Below are 21,033 nucleotides of genomic sequence, written 5' to 3'. Positions count from 1 at the left end.
TCATGTGCAAACTTAAGAATGAAACTGTAATAATCTGTTGCTTTTCCTTTAATTTAATTTTAGAAAAAAGTTTTGGTTACTGCTTTTCACACACATGCATTCACTCATACTGACACACACACACACTGGTATTGATTTAATCATTTTGGCTTGGCAGGAAACATTTGGCCTCTATTTTCTGCAGTAGCACACACACAGAATTTCTAGACACACATACTTTGGTATTAAGTTATTTGGCTGAACATTTTGGCTACTATTTTTTTTTTATATCTGGAGTATACACACACAAACACGCACACATACAGAGATAGGATTTAACTTTGTCTTGGCAGGCAGGAAATGTCTCCTTTTTATTTTGTTTGTGCATCCACACAAGCGCACATATAAGAGTACACACACACACACACACACACACATACACCAATGCACACACAATGGGCAGTAATCCCCCTGTACATGCAAGAGCTTTGGGCAGAGCAAGGATTTTCCTCTTCAAAGAGCAGACCACCCATTGCAGCATCAGAACAATGGTGGCCGAACTCCGGAAGATTTCACACACACACACACACACACACACACACACACACACACACACACACACACACACACACACACACACACACACACACACACACACACTAACAATCTATTCACTCACATATCAAGATCCACAGACATTATGCTTATGCACCCAACTCCAGGGATCAAGCACATCTATGCAGGCTGCACATGCAACCTTACATGCATTTACCCTCACACTGACCACCATTTGGAGTTAATGGAAAGATGGAGGTTTTTGTGGTGACACACAGACAGCCAGACATGGAGCAGATCTGGGATGTGCATGACTGGAGGGGCCAGGCACTCAACAAAAGAGTGAAGACAATGAGTGAGAGAGGATTGAAAAAGAACCAGAGAGAAATAAAGGGATGAAGGGACGGAGGGGGAGACTGAAGTCCAGCTGTTTCCACTCCTGAAAGCCGCCTTGTGTTGCGCTGTTGCGTTTTCTCTGGTCTTTTTGTCTTTAACGCTACTCGACTGTCCCCTCTGCACCAGGCAAATTAAAAGTATTCGATGTTTAAAAAGAGTCACTTGAATTCAAAGACAAAGATATTGGGGTGACAAAGAACATTCCCCGTGTTGTGGAGGTCTGTTGCCACATATGTTAGATTTCCCCCTCACATTGACTCGCACATTTCCACCCACACCTTTTCCTCTTTTCTTCGCTTTTGTCAGAGAAGTAACAAATTCATTCTCTGTTTCTGAGCAATTTGTTCCTTGTGGACATTCAGGATAATCGACTGTATTGTTGAAAGTCTTTCTTTTTATTATTTTCACACTGAAGGCGGTTGGCTGGGATGGAAAACAGATGCAAACACTGGCTGCAGAATCTACTGTGTAACATTAAGCTATTTGGTATTCCCACCTTGTCATTTTGCAGCTTCTTCTGGGGGAAACTTTAAAAAAAAATCATCCATGAAATTGAAGTTTAATTCTGGAAAGTAAAAGTGTGTGTGTGAGTGTGCGTGTGTGAGGATGGGGAGGAGGGTATTTGTGTCCAGCTGGTGGAGTTTTATATTTCTGTGCGTGATTTATTCCTCTCAGTTTACAGTTGGCTGTCAAACTTCATGGGTGAAAACTGCTCACATTGCAGAATTTCTGAGGCAACACAGATAATGTTTATTTGTTAGAGAATTTATGAGTGCCCTGTTCCTGTGCTGTTGTTCCATTGTTGTCTTGCCGTCTGTCTTTCTTGGGCTCACATGCATCCACGTGCCACTTTCCTTTATATCTTTTTTTTCTGCATTTAGATGCAGTGATTTAGTCTTGATAGGTGGGTACATATCCTCCCTCGACATCACCTTACCCAGCTATTTTATATAATGCTTATTTACAGCAGAAAAAAATGCTGCCTCCACATTAATTCATCAGTAGTAAAAACTGTTACTCAGTAACAGAATACAGCACTCACACTTCTCTCAATAAATACCTTTTTAAGTGCATTTTGCTGACATGTTCACTGTGCAACTTTTAATTGTAATGGAGAATTTCTTGTGGGCAGCACGGTGGCACGGTGGTTAGCACTGTTGCCGCACAGCAAGAAGGTCCTGAGTTCAATTCCACCATCAGGCCGGGGTCTTTCTGTGTGGAGTTTGCATGTTCTCCCCGTGTCTGCGTTGGTTCCCTCCGGGTACTCTGGCTTCCTCCCACCGTCCAAAGACATGTAGCTTGTGGGGATAGGTTAATTGGATAATCCAAATTGTCACTAGGTGTGAATGGTTGTCTGTCCCTGTGTGTTGGCCCTGCGACAGACTGGCGACCTGTCCAGGGTGTACCCTGCCTCTCGCCCTATGACAGCTGGGATAGGCTCCAGCGCCCCCCGCGACCCTGAAAAGGATAAGCGGAAGCGAATGGATGGATGGAGAATTTCTTGTATGTTGACAGTGGACATATTTCTCTCACCAATTAGCCATCCCCACACCCCTACTCCATATCTGCTGGAGTACTGTTGTTATGTGTTTTTTGTCCTAAAATCCTGAACTATTTATATCATACCACTGGAACTACATCTTTTTTAGTCAGTTGATGTTTGTATTTTTTTTCTTTTTTTTTGCCTGTCCCGTTTGGCTCTTTTGCCGTCAGAATTATTGTCTAAAGGCAAAGAAAGATGCCCAACGGATTTACTTTACCAAATTGACCATCCCAGCCTTGCCGTAATGGTCCATTTGATTCACCTTTTATTGTTTATTTTATTTTCACTTACTGAACATGGGACAGACTTGACTGGGGGAAAGAAGGGGAGAAAGAAAGAGGGAAAGAGAAACAGCTGAGAAGAGGGACGGGGGAGAAGGGCAAAAAACAAAAACCAACAGAATGAGCAGAAAAAGAAAAAAAAGAAGAAAAAAAATAAAAAAAATGCATATTTGTATTTGTATTTATTTATTTATTGTCATTGTCAAGAACAATGAAATTGCGTTTGGGGCTTCCATACAACCCAAAAAAAAAAAAAATCTATCACCTGGGTCACCTGCTGAGAAAGAAAAAAGAAAACAAGCAGAAGAGAACAAGAGTAATAGAATAAACAACATCACAATGATATATGGGAATATGACAGTAAATACTAAATATTAAACATTATTGTGCAGCACATAAGATCAACAGAACACAGTGTGCTTTGAGGTAGGAGCCAAAAAGGGTGTAGTTTGTGGGTGTGATCACCCGTGTGTACACCTGTGAGCATGGACACGCTTGTTTTTTTTTTTAAAGGTTCCTTCATGTAATGATCTGCTAGAGGGTGTGGGGGGGCCACAGCCCCGTCCTCCAGGGCATTAATTGTAATGGAGAATTTCTTGTATGTTGACAGTGGACATATTTCTCTCACCAATTAGCCATCCCCACACCCCTACTCCATATCTGCTGGAGTACTGTTGTTATGTGTTTTTTGTCCTAAAATCCTGAACTATTTATATCATACCACTGGAACTACATCTTTTTTAGTCAGTTGATGTTTGTAATGTTCTCTTGTTGGTTAGTGCTGGCTCTGTCACTTGCTAGCGTGCTAATTTGTCCTGCTTCTCGATGCTTTACCTTACTTTTAGCTTTTAAGCTAAGGCTAGGTAAGCTACAAAACAAAACTTGGCTTGTGTAGCCAGACTACTGTCACACCACACATATAAGCATTTCTATTTTAGTTAATAGATTTTGAAAGCAACAATCATAGTAGTAGAAAAATGTTTCTCTAACGCTGCGTCCACAAGCGAGTTGCTTGTTGCACATCACTTTGAATCTGACAGCTTGTCACATGCTAACATTTCGAGTCTAATACAGTATATTTACTACAAGGTTGGTCAACAATATCCACCTCATGTTTATTCTGCTTGTATTTGCTCGAAGTCATCAAATTTTCAGTCGCTGCCAGCGTGGGCAACTTAGGAAGCTAAAATTAATTTAATTTAATAATATTAAAGCTTAAATAGCAGGCGAGAGAACTATTAAATAAATTTGAAATATTTTACATTGGTGTTATCTTTTTTAAAATAGGTATATTAAAGTTAGTATAAACTATTTGTCTGAGTAATATGTTGTAATTGGTGTCTCAGGGTTGTCAAATTAGTTTTTACATTTATTTATTTGCATTTTATTTTGAGGTTAGTTTAGAGTTATTTTACAGAGTTGTTTGTTTTACAAAAGGTTTCTGTTATTTAGTATTTAGTAGCTAATATTAAGTAACTTTTTTCAATTTCTTTTGTTTTGTTATCATAAGGTTTTGGATAAGGTCAAGTTTAAGAAATTCAAAGCCATAGGTAAGTTCAACTCAGTTTTATTTATATAGCACCAAATCACAACAACAGTCACCTCAAGGCGTTTTATATTGTAAGGTAGACCCTACAATAATGCATACTGAGAAAAACCCAACAATCATATGACCCTCTATGAGCAGCACTTTGGTGACAGTGGGAAGGAAAAACTCCCTTTTAACAGGAAGAAACCTCCAGCAGAACCAGGCTCAGGGAGGGGCGGGGCCATCTGCTGTGATTGGTTGGGGTGAGAGAAGGAAGACAGGATAAAAGACAGTGGCGTGTCTTCATTTAACTTAGCAAAGAAGTAATTTTAAATTATTGAAATTTGTCACAAAACATCATTTGTTCCCATTTTTTTGGCAATCTAGAAAAGATTTCACAGCAAAAATAATATTATTGCCAAATACAATGTGAAAGTATACCTGGATGAAAAAATATACAATGGAGCGCTGTTACTCGTGGATTGACCTCCTCAGAGCCTGGACCTCAACATTACTGAAGCTTTGTGGGATCATCTTGACAAAGAATGGAACAAAAGGCAACCAACATCCAGTTATCTTTGGAATGTCCTTCAAGAAGCTCTGAGAACTATTCAAAGCACTTCCCTCAACTTCTACAACTGAGTAGAATTACAAACAAAAGAAAGTAAAAGCACCCCTGTGGTGTATGCCTTAAGCATGTGCACCAACAGTAAACAGACAAACTCGATAGATGGGGACTGAGTGACTCGGGCTCTCCCCAGCCATTGCTTATATTGAGAGACAAGCCTCTAGCTCCTTCTCCTATTGTTGTATAATCATTTTATTCTTCATATTTTTATTGTACACGACTTCAAATTTTGCATCAAATTTGTTTCCAAGTCCACCCATCCCTCTATCCCTTCATCCCTCCATCCAAAATATATAAAAATTATTAAATAAAGTTACATATGTAAATGTGCATATACAGCTTTACATGGACAGTTATTGGGGCATATAAAATGGTCATATATCATTAATCAATAACCACTGAGCAAATATGTTTATGTGGCAAACGTGATGCATGCATGCAGAGTTTATTCCAGCTGAATTCATGATATAGATTTCTTTATATTTCTAAATATTTTCCTAGAAAGAAGATGGGGCAAAGCTGTTGCACACCTTTTAAAAAGTTATAAAATGACATTAATATTTTGCCTAAATTATACTGCTCACCTGGGTGATCATTCTTGCAGTCGCATCTAATTTATGGTATAACTGGCTGCCTTGAAGGGAGCTCCAGCAACATCATTGGATTTTACTTTGATTTATTCAGTCTAGCACAGATTAGCTGCATAAACATGATGAGGATTTCTGCTGTTTCAGGAGGAATCACTGCCATGACGTCTAAAGTCTGGGACCAAGGGTCTGTGTGCACAGTAAAAAGGTTAATTAAATACTGTACTGTAACTGACTACAGCGTGACTTTGTAAGATTGGCACTGACACATATCAGTGGCGGTTTTAGGTCGCAGCAAATCCTGCTCCACAGAGGGAGGGATAGGTTGCATTATCCACATCACTAAACCTTTGTTAGGTGATGGACTCATCAAGGGTGTCTATGCTGCTCGCGTACTACGTTTGCGTGGTGTTTTGGATGTGAAATAGACAAGTTGTATAAGTCCTACAGTGTTATCCAGTTCAAACAACAAATCATATTTCATCATACTTTTTGCTCAGCTCATCTGGTCAGTTCAGTTTTTTTTTCTTTTCTTTATACTGTACTATGAAAAATGTTTGGTCCTCAGCAGGTCTTAAAATTAGGTAAATAAAACCATAAATGATCTACAAAATATGACATGCCTGACTGTGTGATTATTTTGTTTAACAAAAAGTTAAAATGCAGAAACAGTGCATGAAAAACCGTAAGTATTAGAATGGAACGTAAAAGCCGAGTACTGCTAATCAAATATACAGAATTCCTCCATCCATCCATTCGCTTCCGCTTATCCTTACTTAATCAATTGATTATCAATATAAAAGCATTAGCTTTGGCAGTCTGGAGCATTCAGGTGTTTGTTGTAATGCCACAGAGGAAAGACATCAGCAGTGAAGCAGCTGCTGCTGACATCAGTCTGGGAGGGGTTATAAGGCCATTATTAAACAATTTGAAATCATTATCTTACAGCGGGGAAAATTATTCACAGGTCTGGGATTCACTGGGAGTGGAAATCCCATCACTGTGCACTGCTCAGAGAAAAAACAAGAGCTCCTGTACAACTGGGGTCTACAGGCCTCACCTAACATGTCAAAGCTCAGGAAACTACATTTAAAAAAAGATGGCATGTTTGGAGAAAGTCTCTTCTCAGCAAACAAACATGGCAGCATGGCGCAGGTTTGCAACATTGCATCCAAACAGACCGCATGACCTCTCGAACGATGTCCTTTAGACAGATTAGACCAAAGTAGTAATGTTTGGCTAAAATGCACCGTACCATGTTTGTTTAAAACCAAATACAGCAGAAATATCAGCAGAAATAACTCTAACTGTCAAACACGGTGATGGGATATTTGGGCTGGTTGCCACAGTACTTGCAGTCAATCAGTTGACTATGAACCCTTCATTAATATACCAACGAATCTAAGTTTGACATAGTCAAAGTCCAGATCTGAGTGGACCATAAGAGAGCTGTGTATAATCGAGGGCTGACAAATCTCTGGCATGTAATCGATGGCATGTAAACAGAAAACTATTACTTTACATTATTGCTGTTAAATGTGGTTCTTCCAGCTTTTCAAACACGACTTCTGCATTTTAGCTCAGTTCTAGCTGAATAAACTATAACAAATCGTGTGTTTATCTGAGCTTACCTGATCTTTAAACATTATAAGGACTAGATCATTTTTATGTTTCCTGATATGTTAAAAACTAAAATTGTTCTAAAACTGAAACATTGTTGCTCGTTTTTTAAATTGATTATATGTAAGAAAGCTGCTGAGCATCATTCAGTTTTACTTTTGTTTTCTTGGGCCACAGTTTTCTGCTGGTTTTCTGCCTAATTTCCAGTATTAGAAGGAAATAATTTTGTAGCCTTAGAAAGCCACTGTTAGCTAACTGCCCAGCATAGGATGGCAGTCGGACAGTTTATTACAGCCACAGGGCCAAGAGAAAAGAGAATGCTGAGTTCTGTTCCCCAGGTGGACACAAATACAACAGAATAGTTCGGTTTCTCTGCGTCTTCACAAGCATCAAATATTCTTTCATTATGTGTTTATTCTTCTGTATTCTGTCTTTGTTTCTTCTCTCTTACAGCAGTGATCATTAGTATGACCATCAGCTTATCTTCTTGCAGCCGTATTGTAGTTGTTGTTAGATTTATTAAATTCCCAGCCCCTTGGTGTATTTTTTAAAGAGGCTCGCAAAAACTCACAGAAGTCTTTCTATTAACATAACGAAATCCACACATTTGTGTTTCTTGACTCAGGGTGATATGTGTCCTCTTGAAGACTATTCTTGCCGGCCAGAAGATGCACCTTCCATCCAATATTCATTCTGGTTATTGATAAATAGCAACTATGCTCTTGTAGTCTGGGGCTTTCCTTCTAGACCACTCTCCATCAGAGAAGTGCCTTATCATGGGGAGTCTGTGCAAGTTAATGGTGTCCACTGAATGGCTGATAACAAACATGAGCTGTAACCTGAGTGTTACTATGGCCATAATCTGTGTGTAATGAATGAATTCACTATGACTTTTTTTCTTGTACCCCCATTAACTTACTTGAAATTTGTGAGAATAACGTGTGGCATAGAGAGGTAAATGTTAGACTTCAGTAGCCGCGGTGCAGGCTTTGGCATCGCACTTTAGAACACAGGCCAGTTGGCACGCGAAACACATGCCAATTATTGCATCAGTCATGTGCAGGGATTTTATGCATTTTGGAGCACAAATGGAAATTCTGAAAGTAAAGCACAGAATTCCCAGCGGTCCCGAGAGCTTTAATCGGTATATGATTGGTATATAATGATATTTTAGAACGTATTGTTCCTCCAACATTGATTTATTTGGGGATGACTAAGCCTCAGATGCCAAACCCTGAGGAAAAGGAACAAAAAGGAACATCTTTTGATTATCTGTGTCCGTGTGCCTTTGTTGAGGTGCAGCCCCTCATTTATGGGCCTTTTTTGGTGTCTGCTTGACAACTAAACACAAGCCCTTCTGCCAAACAAATTGGAGCTGTGTTAGGGAGAGGGGGCGGCCCAGACCCAAACTGCAGAGATGGGCACTCTTTGACAGCTGCTTTCATCTTGTTATTATTCCTCCTTCACACTCAAGGATTTTTGGGCTTCCTAAAGTATTTCTGTCGCTCTCTCCTTCCTCTTCCACTCGTTTTCTTTTTCTGTCACTGGGCTGTGATTGGCTGTTATGACAGAGCCGTCACTGGGCTGTCAGCCTCTTCTAAAGCTCGGTTTAATTACTCCTTTTCACTAACATGACACGTTCATGCACAGATGCGTGCAAACTCGCACACGCATGGGAAAGTCGCTCGCAAGCGCACACATGCTGACACACAAACCGGCGTGCTCAGCTGCGTGCCGCGTCGTCCTGCCAGCAACAAAAAAAGAAAAAAGCTGCGGTGATTGAACCCTCCGTCAGCCGTTTTACCGGACAAAGCAGACCCCCAGATGTTTGTCAGTGTTAGCTCTCTGTTTCCCGAGCCGAGCTTTGAAAACATTGTGTAGAAGTGTGAAGGCCCGGCTACTGCTGGGTTTGATGAGCTAAGATCGATCACGCGTCCTGCTGTGCCAAGCTTTGAATAGCCAATTATGGCTGCTGAAATAGAGCAGAGAATGCACGTTGACTTGAAGGAGGGAGACTTTGATTAGAAGGGGATGATGGAAACGAAGGGGCTAAAGATGCAGCAGTTATTGCCGTAGTCTATAAATGTTTAATATTCTGCTTTGTAAAGCCAACAATGATCCTCCTCATCCATCCTTCAGATAAAGATTCCCTGACGGATGCATTCAGCTATGCTTCCATTAACAGAAGACAGCAGTGCACTGGGTTGAGACCTTGACTGATGGAGGGAATCTAAGACAGATGTACAGATTTACTCGAAATATAGAGGAAAACAACTAGAAAGCCTTGTTGCATGTGAATGCCAAGCCATCTGAGCTGGGTTTAAAGTTGTCGCTCTCTTCTCCTTCCCGGGTATCTGCCGTGCTTCCCCTCTTTGTGCTGATATCTTCTTCCCGTTTCTGTTTCCCTTCTCTCTCTTTCCTACTCTCTCATCTTTTTCCTCATCATCTCCTCTCCCTCCGCTCTTGTCATTTCTTTCTCTTTCTTTCTTCACCCTTGAAAATGATCCTCCACCACCCCATCTATTTTTCCTTATGGAATTGGGCCTCCTGATCACACTCCCCATTCATTCTTTTCTCCTTTCTTTCATTTTCCATCCTTCTTACCACTTTTGCATTCAAATTTCATTTCTTTTCTCTTTTCCCCTCTTCCCTGTCCATAACTTTCACTACTCCACTTACCCTCTCAGGTACCCTCCCCTACGACATCAAGATAGTAATTGCTGGAAATCATGAGCTGACCTTTGACCAGGAGTTTATGGCAGACCTCATCAAGCAGGACTTCTACTACTTCCCTTCAGCCTCCAAGCTCAAGCCAGAGAATTACGAGAACGTCCAGTCACTGCTGACCAACTGCATCTACCTGCAGGACTCTGAGGTCACCGTGCGGGGCTTCAGAATCTATGGCTCCCCCTGGTGAGTGACTCTTTCTTCATATTAGAACTAGGGCTGCGCGTACAGTATGTGGAGTATTTTCTTAACAAAGGATTGACTCTTTGGTTTTCTTATAGAAACATATAAATCTGCTGACACGAGTCATGCAGTGGTAACTTCAAACGTAGTCAAATATAACAGATTGTTGAAGATTTATAATGTGATGCAATCTGACATGTGGAGGTTGACTCCATGGTGTAGCGGTTTCCACATGCACATTGCACTGGCTATGCTCAATAACACATCCAATTTTCATCACAGCATCCACTTGAATTATGAGTCTACTTTCTTCAAGGTAGGAAAGTTCTTAATATCCCTTTTCATTCTCTACTAGCATATTCTTCTAGCAAGTGGAGAGTCAAAAAACCCAGTCAGTACTGGAAATATCCTTTAATTTACTGTGAATAAAAAATGAATCCCATGTATATTGTAAGGGTCTGACTGGGTCAACACTCAGTCTTGAGTTTGGCTGTTTCTACTTTTCTTCACGTATAATCTTGGCGCAAACCTCAGGCCAGGTAGCATTCAAATAAATAAATGCACTGTACATGTTACACAATGAATGAGAGAAATGGGACTGTTAGTGGTTCAGCAGTTCCTTTCTTGCCCTTTGTCTTGAAGCAAATGCATCTGTCCATGAGTTGGGCTCAAACCTGAAACCGAATTTTGTTTTTATTTTCCTTGAAAAAAATCACAAAAACACATAATTCTGGGTAGCTTTCTGATAAAGCTTTAAAGAGTGTTTTTGCACCAGTTGGATTGCTGAGGCGACATATTACACGGGAAAGTTTATATCTTCATTCTTTTAATTGCTTAACCAATTCACTGTTGCAGAGGGCAGAGCTTATCCCAGCTGCCATCACTAACACAGAGACAACCAATTTAGAATCACTAAGAAGCCTAGCATGTGTGTTTTAGACTGTGTGGCAGGACCCAGAGCAACCCATGCAGGCCAAATGAGAAACCATCGCTAACACCGCTACCCACTGCACCCCTGTGCTGACGAGCATCATAACAAGTTTAAATTCCTCTGTTGCAAACAAGCTCAGCAATTCACTGTCAGTCACTCGTCTTGTTTTGATCCATTGTCAGGGCTGATGGGCATTTACATGGCTAATATTTTACCAGTCTGTACAGCGAGTATTTTGACATGGTGATCAACAATGTTTGTCCTTTTTCGACCTATGCTAAAGTATGAGCTAATCCCCCCCCCCCCCCAACATTTAAAAGAGAGTTTTATGAACTGCAGTTCTCGTCCTCCAGTGTGATTCTTTACAAGATTTTATACTTATGAAGAAGAAAGTTCCTGAGGTCTGAGGGGACCTTTGGAATCACTAAAACTGATCAGTTATCTGCTTCTTTATTTATCTTTTGCTGGATTTGCTTTCAGTTTTCCAGGATGTGATAACATGCATGTGTGTGTGTAAGTGGTTTGATGATGGGCTGACACACTTGATGATGATGATGATGATGATGATCAGGTGTTTTACTGACAGGTTCCCAGGGACACTGTTTTAGTGTGTGTGTGTGTGTGCTGGGTAATTGGTTTGCTGTGATAGCAGGTTCCCCTGACTTTATTGCTCGGGCCACTGCAGAGAGCTGCCTGAGGTGAGCAGAGATAGATGGAAAAGTCAAGAAAGAAAAAGGCAATAGGGAACGGAGAAGTGAAAGCGCCTACGGAGGGCAGGAATCTGGGGAGAGATGTGGACAGAAACGGCGGGACAAAGGAAGAGCGGTGTGCAGATTTAGGAAGAGATTTATTCGGATTCATCAGCTGGCCCTCGCTGGTTTAATGGCCACATGATGTGATGAGTGTCTGTGCGAATGTGTGAATGTCTGGTCATGGGTTTATGCACCCTCATGTCCTCTCGCTTGTCTTGGACTACATACTTGTGTGTGTGTGTGTGTGTGTGTGTGTGTGTGTGTGTGTGTGTGTGTGTGTGTGCGTGTGTGTGCGTGTGTGTTCGTGTGTGTGTGCGTGTGTGTGTGCGTGTGTGTGTGTGTGTAAGCCCCAGGGTGTGTTCCTGCAGCACAGAGGGGCTCCAGCTGGAGGCTCTGCATGTTCTCCCCTTCTTCTGTTTGCTCCCCTCTCACCACCTTCCTTCTTAATGTCTACCCTGATTACCTTTGAGCATCCTTTCATTATTCTTTCTCTTTAATCCTCCGCTCTTTTTTTTCTGTTTAACACCAATTCTCTCTTCCCTCTTCTCCTCCCTTTCTTCACCTTCTGCACGCCTGTTTCCACCCTTACCTCTTGATTTGGGAAAATTAAAGACCCACTCGTCCTTGTATTTCTTTCTCACCTTTCTAATCTCTCAATCTCCTCTTTGAAAGGAATTCGTAGATGTGGCTCTTGGCACTTTTGAATGCTGCGGCACATTATTTCACTGCTCCTCACATTTTGTCCAGATACAGTGGCAGTAACTACTTTGTATAAAGAGCTGATTGTGTTTTCTCAAACAGGATTCTTAGTTGATTGCAATATGCATTCTTAAACTGTAACGTTTTCTAAAACACCAGCGTAACCTACTCAACTTAAAAAAATCATTATTGTTAACTTTTTAGGATTTTACAGTGTAGCAGGATGGTGCTATCACTATGACCTGTGTTACCATAGTGATACCAGTGCCACGCTGTATGGCCTGTTGATCCCCCCACCCCCACCACCTCACACCCTCCACCACAAGCACTGACGTTACTACCTCCAAACTAAATGTACATGGAGCTCACAAAAGGACAGGCTCACACAGAGAACAGAAACAAGTCAAAATTTCACTAACAAGCTTCACATATTAGTTATAAAATGTCCAGTGATGGTGTGGTCAGACCTGTCACTTCAAAGCAACAAGCTTCTGGGTTCCTATGTCCGACCCGGCCTGGGCTTTTTCTGTGAGGCGTGTTCTCCCCGTGCCTGACAAGTTTGCTCTGGGTACTCCCAGAGACTTCCTCCCAGAGTCTAAAGACAAACTTCTAAGGAATTGGCTGTAGATGTGTTAGCCATGTGGTGGACTGGTGACCTGCCCAGGGTATACCTTGCCTCTTGCCTTGTGTCAGTTGGAAAAGGCTCCAGATAGTGGTGGAGAGCTCTTTCAGTCCAAAATGTTTTTAGCCTGGTTGAGATCAAGTGAATCTGATGGCCATGACTTTTGTTTCATTTGATTTTCTTCACATGAACATGTTCAGTGAGCCTTCATACTTTATGGATTGCAGAATTATGATCCTAGACGAGACCTCTGCCATTAGGAAACAAATCATTTATCATACGACACCTTAGAGCAGCTTTATATTCATTTGCAGTAACCAGTAACGCTCTTCTTTAAGCGAAACCATGCTAGTGTAACTTGTTTTGGTTTTTTTATTTGTTTTTATTTTAATGTAATTGAATTTTAATTGGGACCGTCTTTATCTCAGACCAAAAAGAGAAGAGGGGAAAATGAAAGAGCAGAAACAGTGACTCTGTTCTTTCCTTCATCATTTCCTGAGCAGTGACTGGCTTGACTTCTTCATTTCTTTCTGTCACCTATAACGTTCGTTATGCCTCCCATTTTCATCACTTGGTGTGTCTTCTTCCTCCTCCATTCCTCCATCCATCTGGCGTCACGGGCCGTTAACTCCTTCCTTCCTGGGGTCCCTCACTCCTACTTCATCCTCTCCTACTAAGAGGTATTGTGAAGCTGTGTGCTTCCTAGCAGGCCCCTACGGCTCCTCGCACACTCTGTCGTATACACAAACAGATGCACATGCAACCTTTTACTATCCCAGCTGATATTAAATCCTTCTTACTTCCAAAAGCTTCTTAATTTATCTCTTCATGTATTGAAAAATCAGACAGATGCAGGGGCATTGCTCCGTTTCCCCACTTCTGATGCTAATGTGACTTTACAAGCCATTTGTCACAAACATATTGCAGAAAGATGCTCTGTCTGAGAGCTGATGGGACAGAGCAGGAGTACTCATGTGCATGTCTCAGTCTTAGAGTAGAATGTTGAATATTATGGTGGAAGAACTGAACCGCCTCTGTCCCCTTTTTCACAGGCTGACAAGCACCAAAACAAGTTTAAAAAAAAAAAAAAGTGAATAAAGATCGATCTACAGTATCTACGTTTGTGTGCATGAAGGGTATGGCTGCTGTCAGAGTAAATGTGACTCGCTGATGTTAGTGGAAGTTGATTTTCTGCGTCTCTTCCTCATCACCACTCAGCCTGATTTCGTCCTCACAGATTTCCTGTGCCAATCTGAATGTGAAGTAACTCTCTGCTCTGAGTCTCTTTACCTGTTTCACATTCTGAGGGGTTAATATGAGCGCTGGTGCAGACACCAGCTGTTCATAGCACCACTACAATACTAAAGGATTATATTGTACACGATGCAGCCTAATCACACATTAATATTATTTCTTATGAAAAGATGAATAGTGGGAAAGTTTGGGTGATGAGGTACAGAGATTGTGATTAGGATGAGAGAAGGAAGACAGGATAAAGACATGTTGTGGAAGAGAGACAGAGGTTAACATAGCCACATACATGACCTAATTATGAGTTCAAACCTTAGTCTGAACTCTGTGTCTTTACTGCTTTACTGCTACGTGCTTATAAATTCATGTCTGAAAGCATTTTTTATTAAACCCAGTCTGCTGTCACCGGCTAGGTTTTCTGTCACCTTTAAACAGAGCTGAGGTCAGATACTTCAGTATTACCCTGTTAGACCACTTGGAGAACAATAGGCTGAAATATTATTATTATTTTTGGTATTGTAATATCAAGCTGATTATCCCAACTTTGACTCTTACAGGCTTTAAGTATGCATGTGGCTCATATCAGCCTAACTTTTGAGTGTACTGTTCATGAACACGCAGTGGATTTAAAAATTGCTCACGGCTATTCAGAAAAGAAAAAAAAGTAACACATGTTTAAAAATCAAGTATTGATTTATTTGTTGTGACTGTTTTGGTTTCCTGTATATATAGATTGTTTATTCACTGCATTCATTTATTTTCTATGTATTAGATAATAAGTAGGAAATAAATGTGCATAGATTTGTCTAAGTCCAATTATGGTAACAATTGCTCAAATGCAGACAGAACCAGGTCATAATTCATGCTAAGCTATAATTATAAGTGGGCTCATACTAATGTTAAAAGCTGTAATTTTCTCTACCTAGTATATTATTATTTAAGCAGGAAACCCATTACTCTACTGCCAGAGTGGCTAATTGGGACTTTCAAAGGTATTCGTCGTTAGCCCCTTAATTGTTGAGAAACTTCAATCAGATTCGGCCATCATTAGTCAATCTGATCAATGAGCTAGTTTAGCTTGTGGATAGCAATAGATTTATACAGTCCTCCAAAAAACCAAGTACACACTTGCTGCTTCTACAGGAATGAAAAGCGTTCTGAGGGTTAGTATCAGACAGATGCTGCTAATCATGCGCTTCCAAAGAGGAAGGAAAGGCACAGATTCCCAAAGTGTTTCCACTGGAAAGATGGTTAGGAAATCATGGGATAGTGCCAGAAAATGAACAATTGCAAAAGTGTTCTACTTTAAATTGTCATTATTATTATTATGTTAATGATCATCATCATCTGGACCATGATGATACTCATTGGTTTTTGTAGTATAGTACCGAGGTGTGAATTAGGTTGTTATCTCAGGTGGATAAAAAGCAGGAACAAAACAAATCCTTTGTAATTAATTTGCTAATCAGTCGTCATTTAAACGTGGGAGGCCATGCCCGAGTAAAAACCCGTCATTGTTAAGGAAATTCTATTTCACAGCTTGTACATGCTTGGACCCCAATCAGGAGCTTTCACCCTGTTTGCCCTTTAAGCCACACAGACACATATTTGGCTAAGTGTCAGGTGTTCATTTTCATGTCCATGTTGTGTTGATACAAATGATGTTGTCATGTGTGTTATACTTCTATTGTCATCATAGTCCTCCACGTTTTCCTTTTACTCGCGATGTTTGTCGAAGAAATGCTACTTTATTGAAAAAGGATTGCGTTTTTGCAACATTTGTGTTACTGTGAGTAAATGGAAGATGCTGCCCTTTTAGCTACACTGTATATAATTAATTGAATACTAAAATTACATTATTTCATACTTGCGATGGTGCGCAGCTGTGATTTATTGGCTAAAATGTTAGATTCTAGCTTTTCTAAAAAATGGGAAAGAAGACATAACGATGCTGCGGTGAGACTTCTTTAGTTGTTCCAGTATGTTATTGTTTCAGTAGTTTTTCTTCTGTTGCCGAATTGTGTGTTTCATCAGTATGAGCTTCCCTTAGAGATAATCGTAAAAGCCAGTATTTGAGATAAAGGTGTTCTTTCATATACAAAATCCTAGATGAGTGCATTTTGTATTTAGGAATAATTTTCCGAGCAAAGAATTCTGAGGACTTTTTATTAATTGAACTGAATCCTGCTTTTAAAAACACCAAAAATCCGATATTGACACGAAAAGTACATAATAGTTTCACCAGCTGGTATCACAGATCTTGGATGCTTGGTATCTCAGAACTACTCTCTACTCATAATTTAGCAACTAAGATTCTAGGCAGCAGAAACCAATCTGGCAACCTCGGCAGATGACATCTGAGTCATTATTAATAATGAGCTGCATGGCCGGGACACGCAGCTTTGCACATTTATGGAGCCGCTCCCCCACCAGCACAAATGCAGCCACGAGTATGCGCTTCTCGCTCTGCACAACTTTTTTATATCGGTAGCCAATAGAGTAGAAAGTCACGTCTGATAGAAGCAGGAATGAAAACATCTCCAACAAAAGCATCTATCACAATAATTCACTCCTTTCTCTGTGTTACATTTTCCTAAACAGTGGCCAATCATGTGTGTAATGTTTTTCCAGCTGAAGTAATCTGCACACGTGACACATTTGTTCAGTGTAAGTTTGTCACAGGTTATGTTTTATTCAGATTGATCTGCTCGTGACTGCAGCTTTACTCATGACACCAGGAAGTATCAACAGTTGATACAGCTGGATGTACTTATATCAGTGCTTAAAGAAATCAGTGATTAATCTGACTATGTAAGAGTTTATGATTAACTGTGGAAGTCATTGTAAACAATAATGTTTGTTTTTATTCATTTGTTTTTTTTTTTAAATGAACTCAAAGAAAAACAAAGTTAGTGTGTTTCCAGCTGCTGTTCAGGATAAACAGCATTTGGATGAAACCATGTCAGTGTGGGATTTGCTGTTTATGATGGAGATTTCACTGTTTCCTGACTTTTCTAAACTCAAATTCAGTCAGTTTATAATCATAAAATAAGTCACGTTTAAATAACAATAATCGTAGTCCTGCAAAAAATCACGTTTTTCTGTGTGCTGCTTACCTTTGACAAAACAGAAAAACCTTTCAACAAGAGATAATAAAAGCAGCAAAATTTGAATTTGAAACAAATTCCATCAACCACCAACCCCCTGAAGATTGGCTGTTCAGATGGACGCACACACGCACACACACAGACACACACGTGTGTTTAGCCAGGTGCGACATGAAGTAGGTAAAAGCCAAAGTGTCCTTAGTTTTGAGGTTTGTCATTAACGTGTAGAAGTACAGGCTCCCACCAGGGTTAGGGTCAAGATTATCTCCTGATGTCATCTTTTCAGGCAACCCCTTGTATACATAACATGTATTTGTCCTCTTGTGGTCAAACATATGAAGGCAAATTTGAAATTCTGCATTTTACCTCAAACCACATTTTCCCTAACCTACCACAGTGGTTCACTGCCTAAACGTAATAAAACAAACACAGATACGTGTAAAACCAAAGTCTCAATATAACATTGCCAGACTGTCTCCTCTCCTGAGCATTTGAGTGATTTCAGTCTGATAAATAAAGGCTGTGATTTTTTATTACACGAGACTCAGAAGAAACACTTCTAACTGCTAAAAATCACCGTTTCCTTTTACCTGAGCGTGGCTCTTGAGACTTATGTGTTCCTACTAAAGTCCCTCCTATTTCAACATGCTCATCATTATGAATGCAACACTGTAGCTCAGTGACGTGCTTTTTATTGGTTTTGGACAACAATGCAGTAGAAAAGAATATACTGTAAGGCTGTGATACATCATCCCTGTTAGCTGGATACAGTCATTGTTGGGTTGAGTCTTTTCATGAGAACCAAAATCTAATATCCTATTTTCCAATTTTCTATGTGAGAGAAGAACGTAAAACCTTGACGGGTGTCTGTTTAGCTTCAGGCTGTTTGACAGATGCTTAGAATAATTGAATTTTAGAGGGCAGCAATTATAACTTGGGAGCTAATGGGGTTAGAGACTTGATTTCAGATTCTAACGAACGTTTTATAGAGTTAAGATATACAGTAGCTACCTTAAATGTCTTTGTCCGTCTGTCCTTACGTCTTTGAGTTTTTTCTAAAATATTGGGGCAATGAAAGCAGCACGTGAGCAGGAGGCCGGGGAGGTTCCTATAGTGTTGATCCAAAAAAGTTCAATTTCTTTAAACGTATATAATGACGGTCTCTGAGGAGCGGATAACAGGCGGAGGAGACGGCTCATTCACAGACACACAGAAATCACAAAGGCATGAGAGGGACAAAGTAGTGTGTTTGTTGATGGGGGATTCGCACGGAGTGACAGGGGAGAGAAAGCGAGAGACCCTGTTTTCTTCTTTAAATGAAAACGGCAGAAATTTATCGCTCCCCACTGCTCCGTGTGGAATAATTAAGGACGGAGATGCAAAAGACTCCTTAATTAGATTTTTTAATTATTGAGGATTCACTTCTCCTTCTATAGTGGCCCAATTAAGAAAGCTCATCAAAAACTAAAGAGATGAAGAGAGGCCGTTTTCCTCTTTCTTCATCTCCTCCTCCTCCCTGTCCCCCTCCATCTCATCTTCCTCCTCCCTCTCCTCCTCCATCTTCCCTTTCTAAGCTCCCTCATTTGACAGAAATGGACTACCTGCGTTGTGTTTGATGGCTTGTCCTCACTGATGAGCGGCAAACGGTTAGCCTCTCACTGACTTTAATTAGCTTGCTTGTTTTCACGGCCCTGGTGAAAGTAAGAGAGAAGGGGGGAGGGGTGGAAAACGAAGAGGTAAAATACAGTAATAGTGTGCAGAGCTTCTCCTTTAGTGATAATGAGTCTAATGATGGTGGAGATGGCATCAAGGTACCGTGACCTTGTTTCTCTTCTTTAAGCTTTTAGAGTTTGCTTTGTTCTTGTTCTGATGAGGAGAGACTTCAGAGAAAGTTTTGACAGATGGAGGGAAACGGGAAATAACAGACAACTTTTGAAAACACACCATCAGTGGAGATGTGAGTTTTAGCCCACTGAGTACAAATTGTGTAGATGACCATTTTGCAGATCAGTCAGTTTTAAACGGATTCCCTGCCTCCCGGCCAGCCATTGGTTTCACTTCATTTCAGGATGCTTTGAAAACAACGTGCAGGCCCTGATTACAGGTCAGCAGCTAATCCATAACTAAATCCGTTTTACAGTGTTGTGTTGTAGCATGGCTCCACTTAGTGAGCACTTCACACATGTTTATGTGCACTCTGGCTTCAGAGGCGTAAACACCGCTGCTGAATTCAGAGAGTACGTACTGACACGAAGGCGCTGAGGTTTAGAGCTCACTCTCAGTTCTGGAGTGTTGGAGATATTTTCACCTCTGAAACACACAAGCCCCTTTCACACATGCGAGCCTACCTGTTAATCTGGCACTATTTCAGTGCGTCAGCTTCCTGTGTGAACCGTCACCGTCAGGTTTCCATAAAAAGGTCCTGACCTGACCAGATCAGACTTTGTACGATTGACACACTTTTTTCTGCTTCCAGCAGTGATCATTAGTATAACCTGAATACAGTCTGGATTTGACAACAAACTAACAACAGGAGCTGTTGTTAGTTTGTTGCTTACAGCCATCAGTACGAGACTTTCTTTGAGTTTACTGAGGTTACCGATTTTACGCCACCAGGATCCATCCATGAGCATTTTCCAAAGAAAGAGAGTTGCAAAGAGAAAGGTTTAAATACATCTAATCCTTTATTCCAGACATTGATCAATCGAGTCCTCAGTTTATTCTAACAGCAAATGACACTGTGCACTTTACTTCCAAAAGATGGGCCATTACACAGCCGCAGGAAATAAAGTGTTCAAGCTACAACTATTTGAGCTTCTAGGGCAGCAGAGTGGTTAGCACCATCACCCCACGGCAAGAAGGCTGTAGGTTTGAATCCTTTCTGTGTTGAATGTTCGCCCTGTTTCTGTTTTTCTCCCAGTCAGTTATTTTTGGTTATACGTGTGAATATGAGCATCAGTGGTTGAGTGGCTGTGTCAGTCCTGTGACAGACTGGCAACCTGTCCCGGGTGGAGCCTTCTTATTTTCCTGCGACAGCTGGGATAGGTCCCAGGCAATCCTGGATTACATACAGAAAGTGGAAGAAGATGGATGGGTTTGGAATTCCAGACAAGTTATCTGATTAGTATCAGAATATAGCACCCACGAATCCTAATGAATCTCTGAATGAAGACATAAACTACATTAATGTGATGAAGTCTAACTCCTGTATGAACAAACTTATAGAACAAAACATATTTGCTTTCTTAGCAAGTGACCTCTTGTGATTTGCTTCAGTAATGACACCCACTTCAGTAAAGCTGACCTACCGGCTACGTTTTAGTTAAAAAAGGGGAAATCTAACTCAAGGTTCTCAGCTTGGGATTCTGCAAAAAGCAAAAAGCAGATCTTCTCTGGAAAATTAAGAATGAATGAAGCCTCGAAATTTAATATGAACACAGGCTTTATTCCAAAATGTGTTGTTTTCGTTGGTTTCAGGGTTTTTTCTTAAATGTCAACTCATGTGTAAATGTCTACACATCTGGATAGCGCTTGATTGGCTGAAGGCTTTCAGCAGGTAACAACTGGTTACTGGTTCAATCCTGTGTGAATCTTAATTCCCTCTTTCACTGAGCAAACCAGGACACCAGTAGCTTTGTGTGTTT

The 21,033-nt window shown here is 40.6% G+C and overlaps 1 protein-coding gene across 1 annotated transcript in view; it reads left to right on the top strand.

Moving 5' to 3' along the window:
* mpped1 (metallophosphoesterase domain containing 1) overlaps positions 1-21,033 on the top strand; it is a 94,623-nt gene that overhangs the window by 23,868 nt on the left and 49,722 nt on the right. The window contains exon 4 of the mRNA XM_080887558.1: positions 9,805-10,030. Within this exon, the coding sequence (XP_080743684.1) occupies positions 9,805-10,030 (226 nt within the window). The remainder of the gene's footprint in view (positions 1-9,804; positions 10,031-21,033) is intronic.

This window comes from Rhamphochromis sp. 'chilingali' (genome assembly GCF_963969265.1).
Source record: "Rhamphochromis sp. 'chilingali' genome assembly, chromosome: 7".
Lineage (NCBI taxonomy): Eukaryota > Metazoa > Chordata > Actinopteri > Cichliformes > Cichlidae > Rhamphochromis > Rhamphochromis sp. 'chilingali'.
The sequence above is the reverse complement of the archived record's forward strand: the minus strand, read 5'-3'. Positions and strand labels throughout refer to the sequence as shown.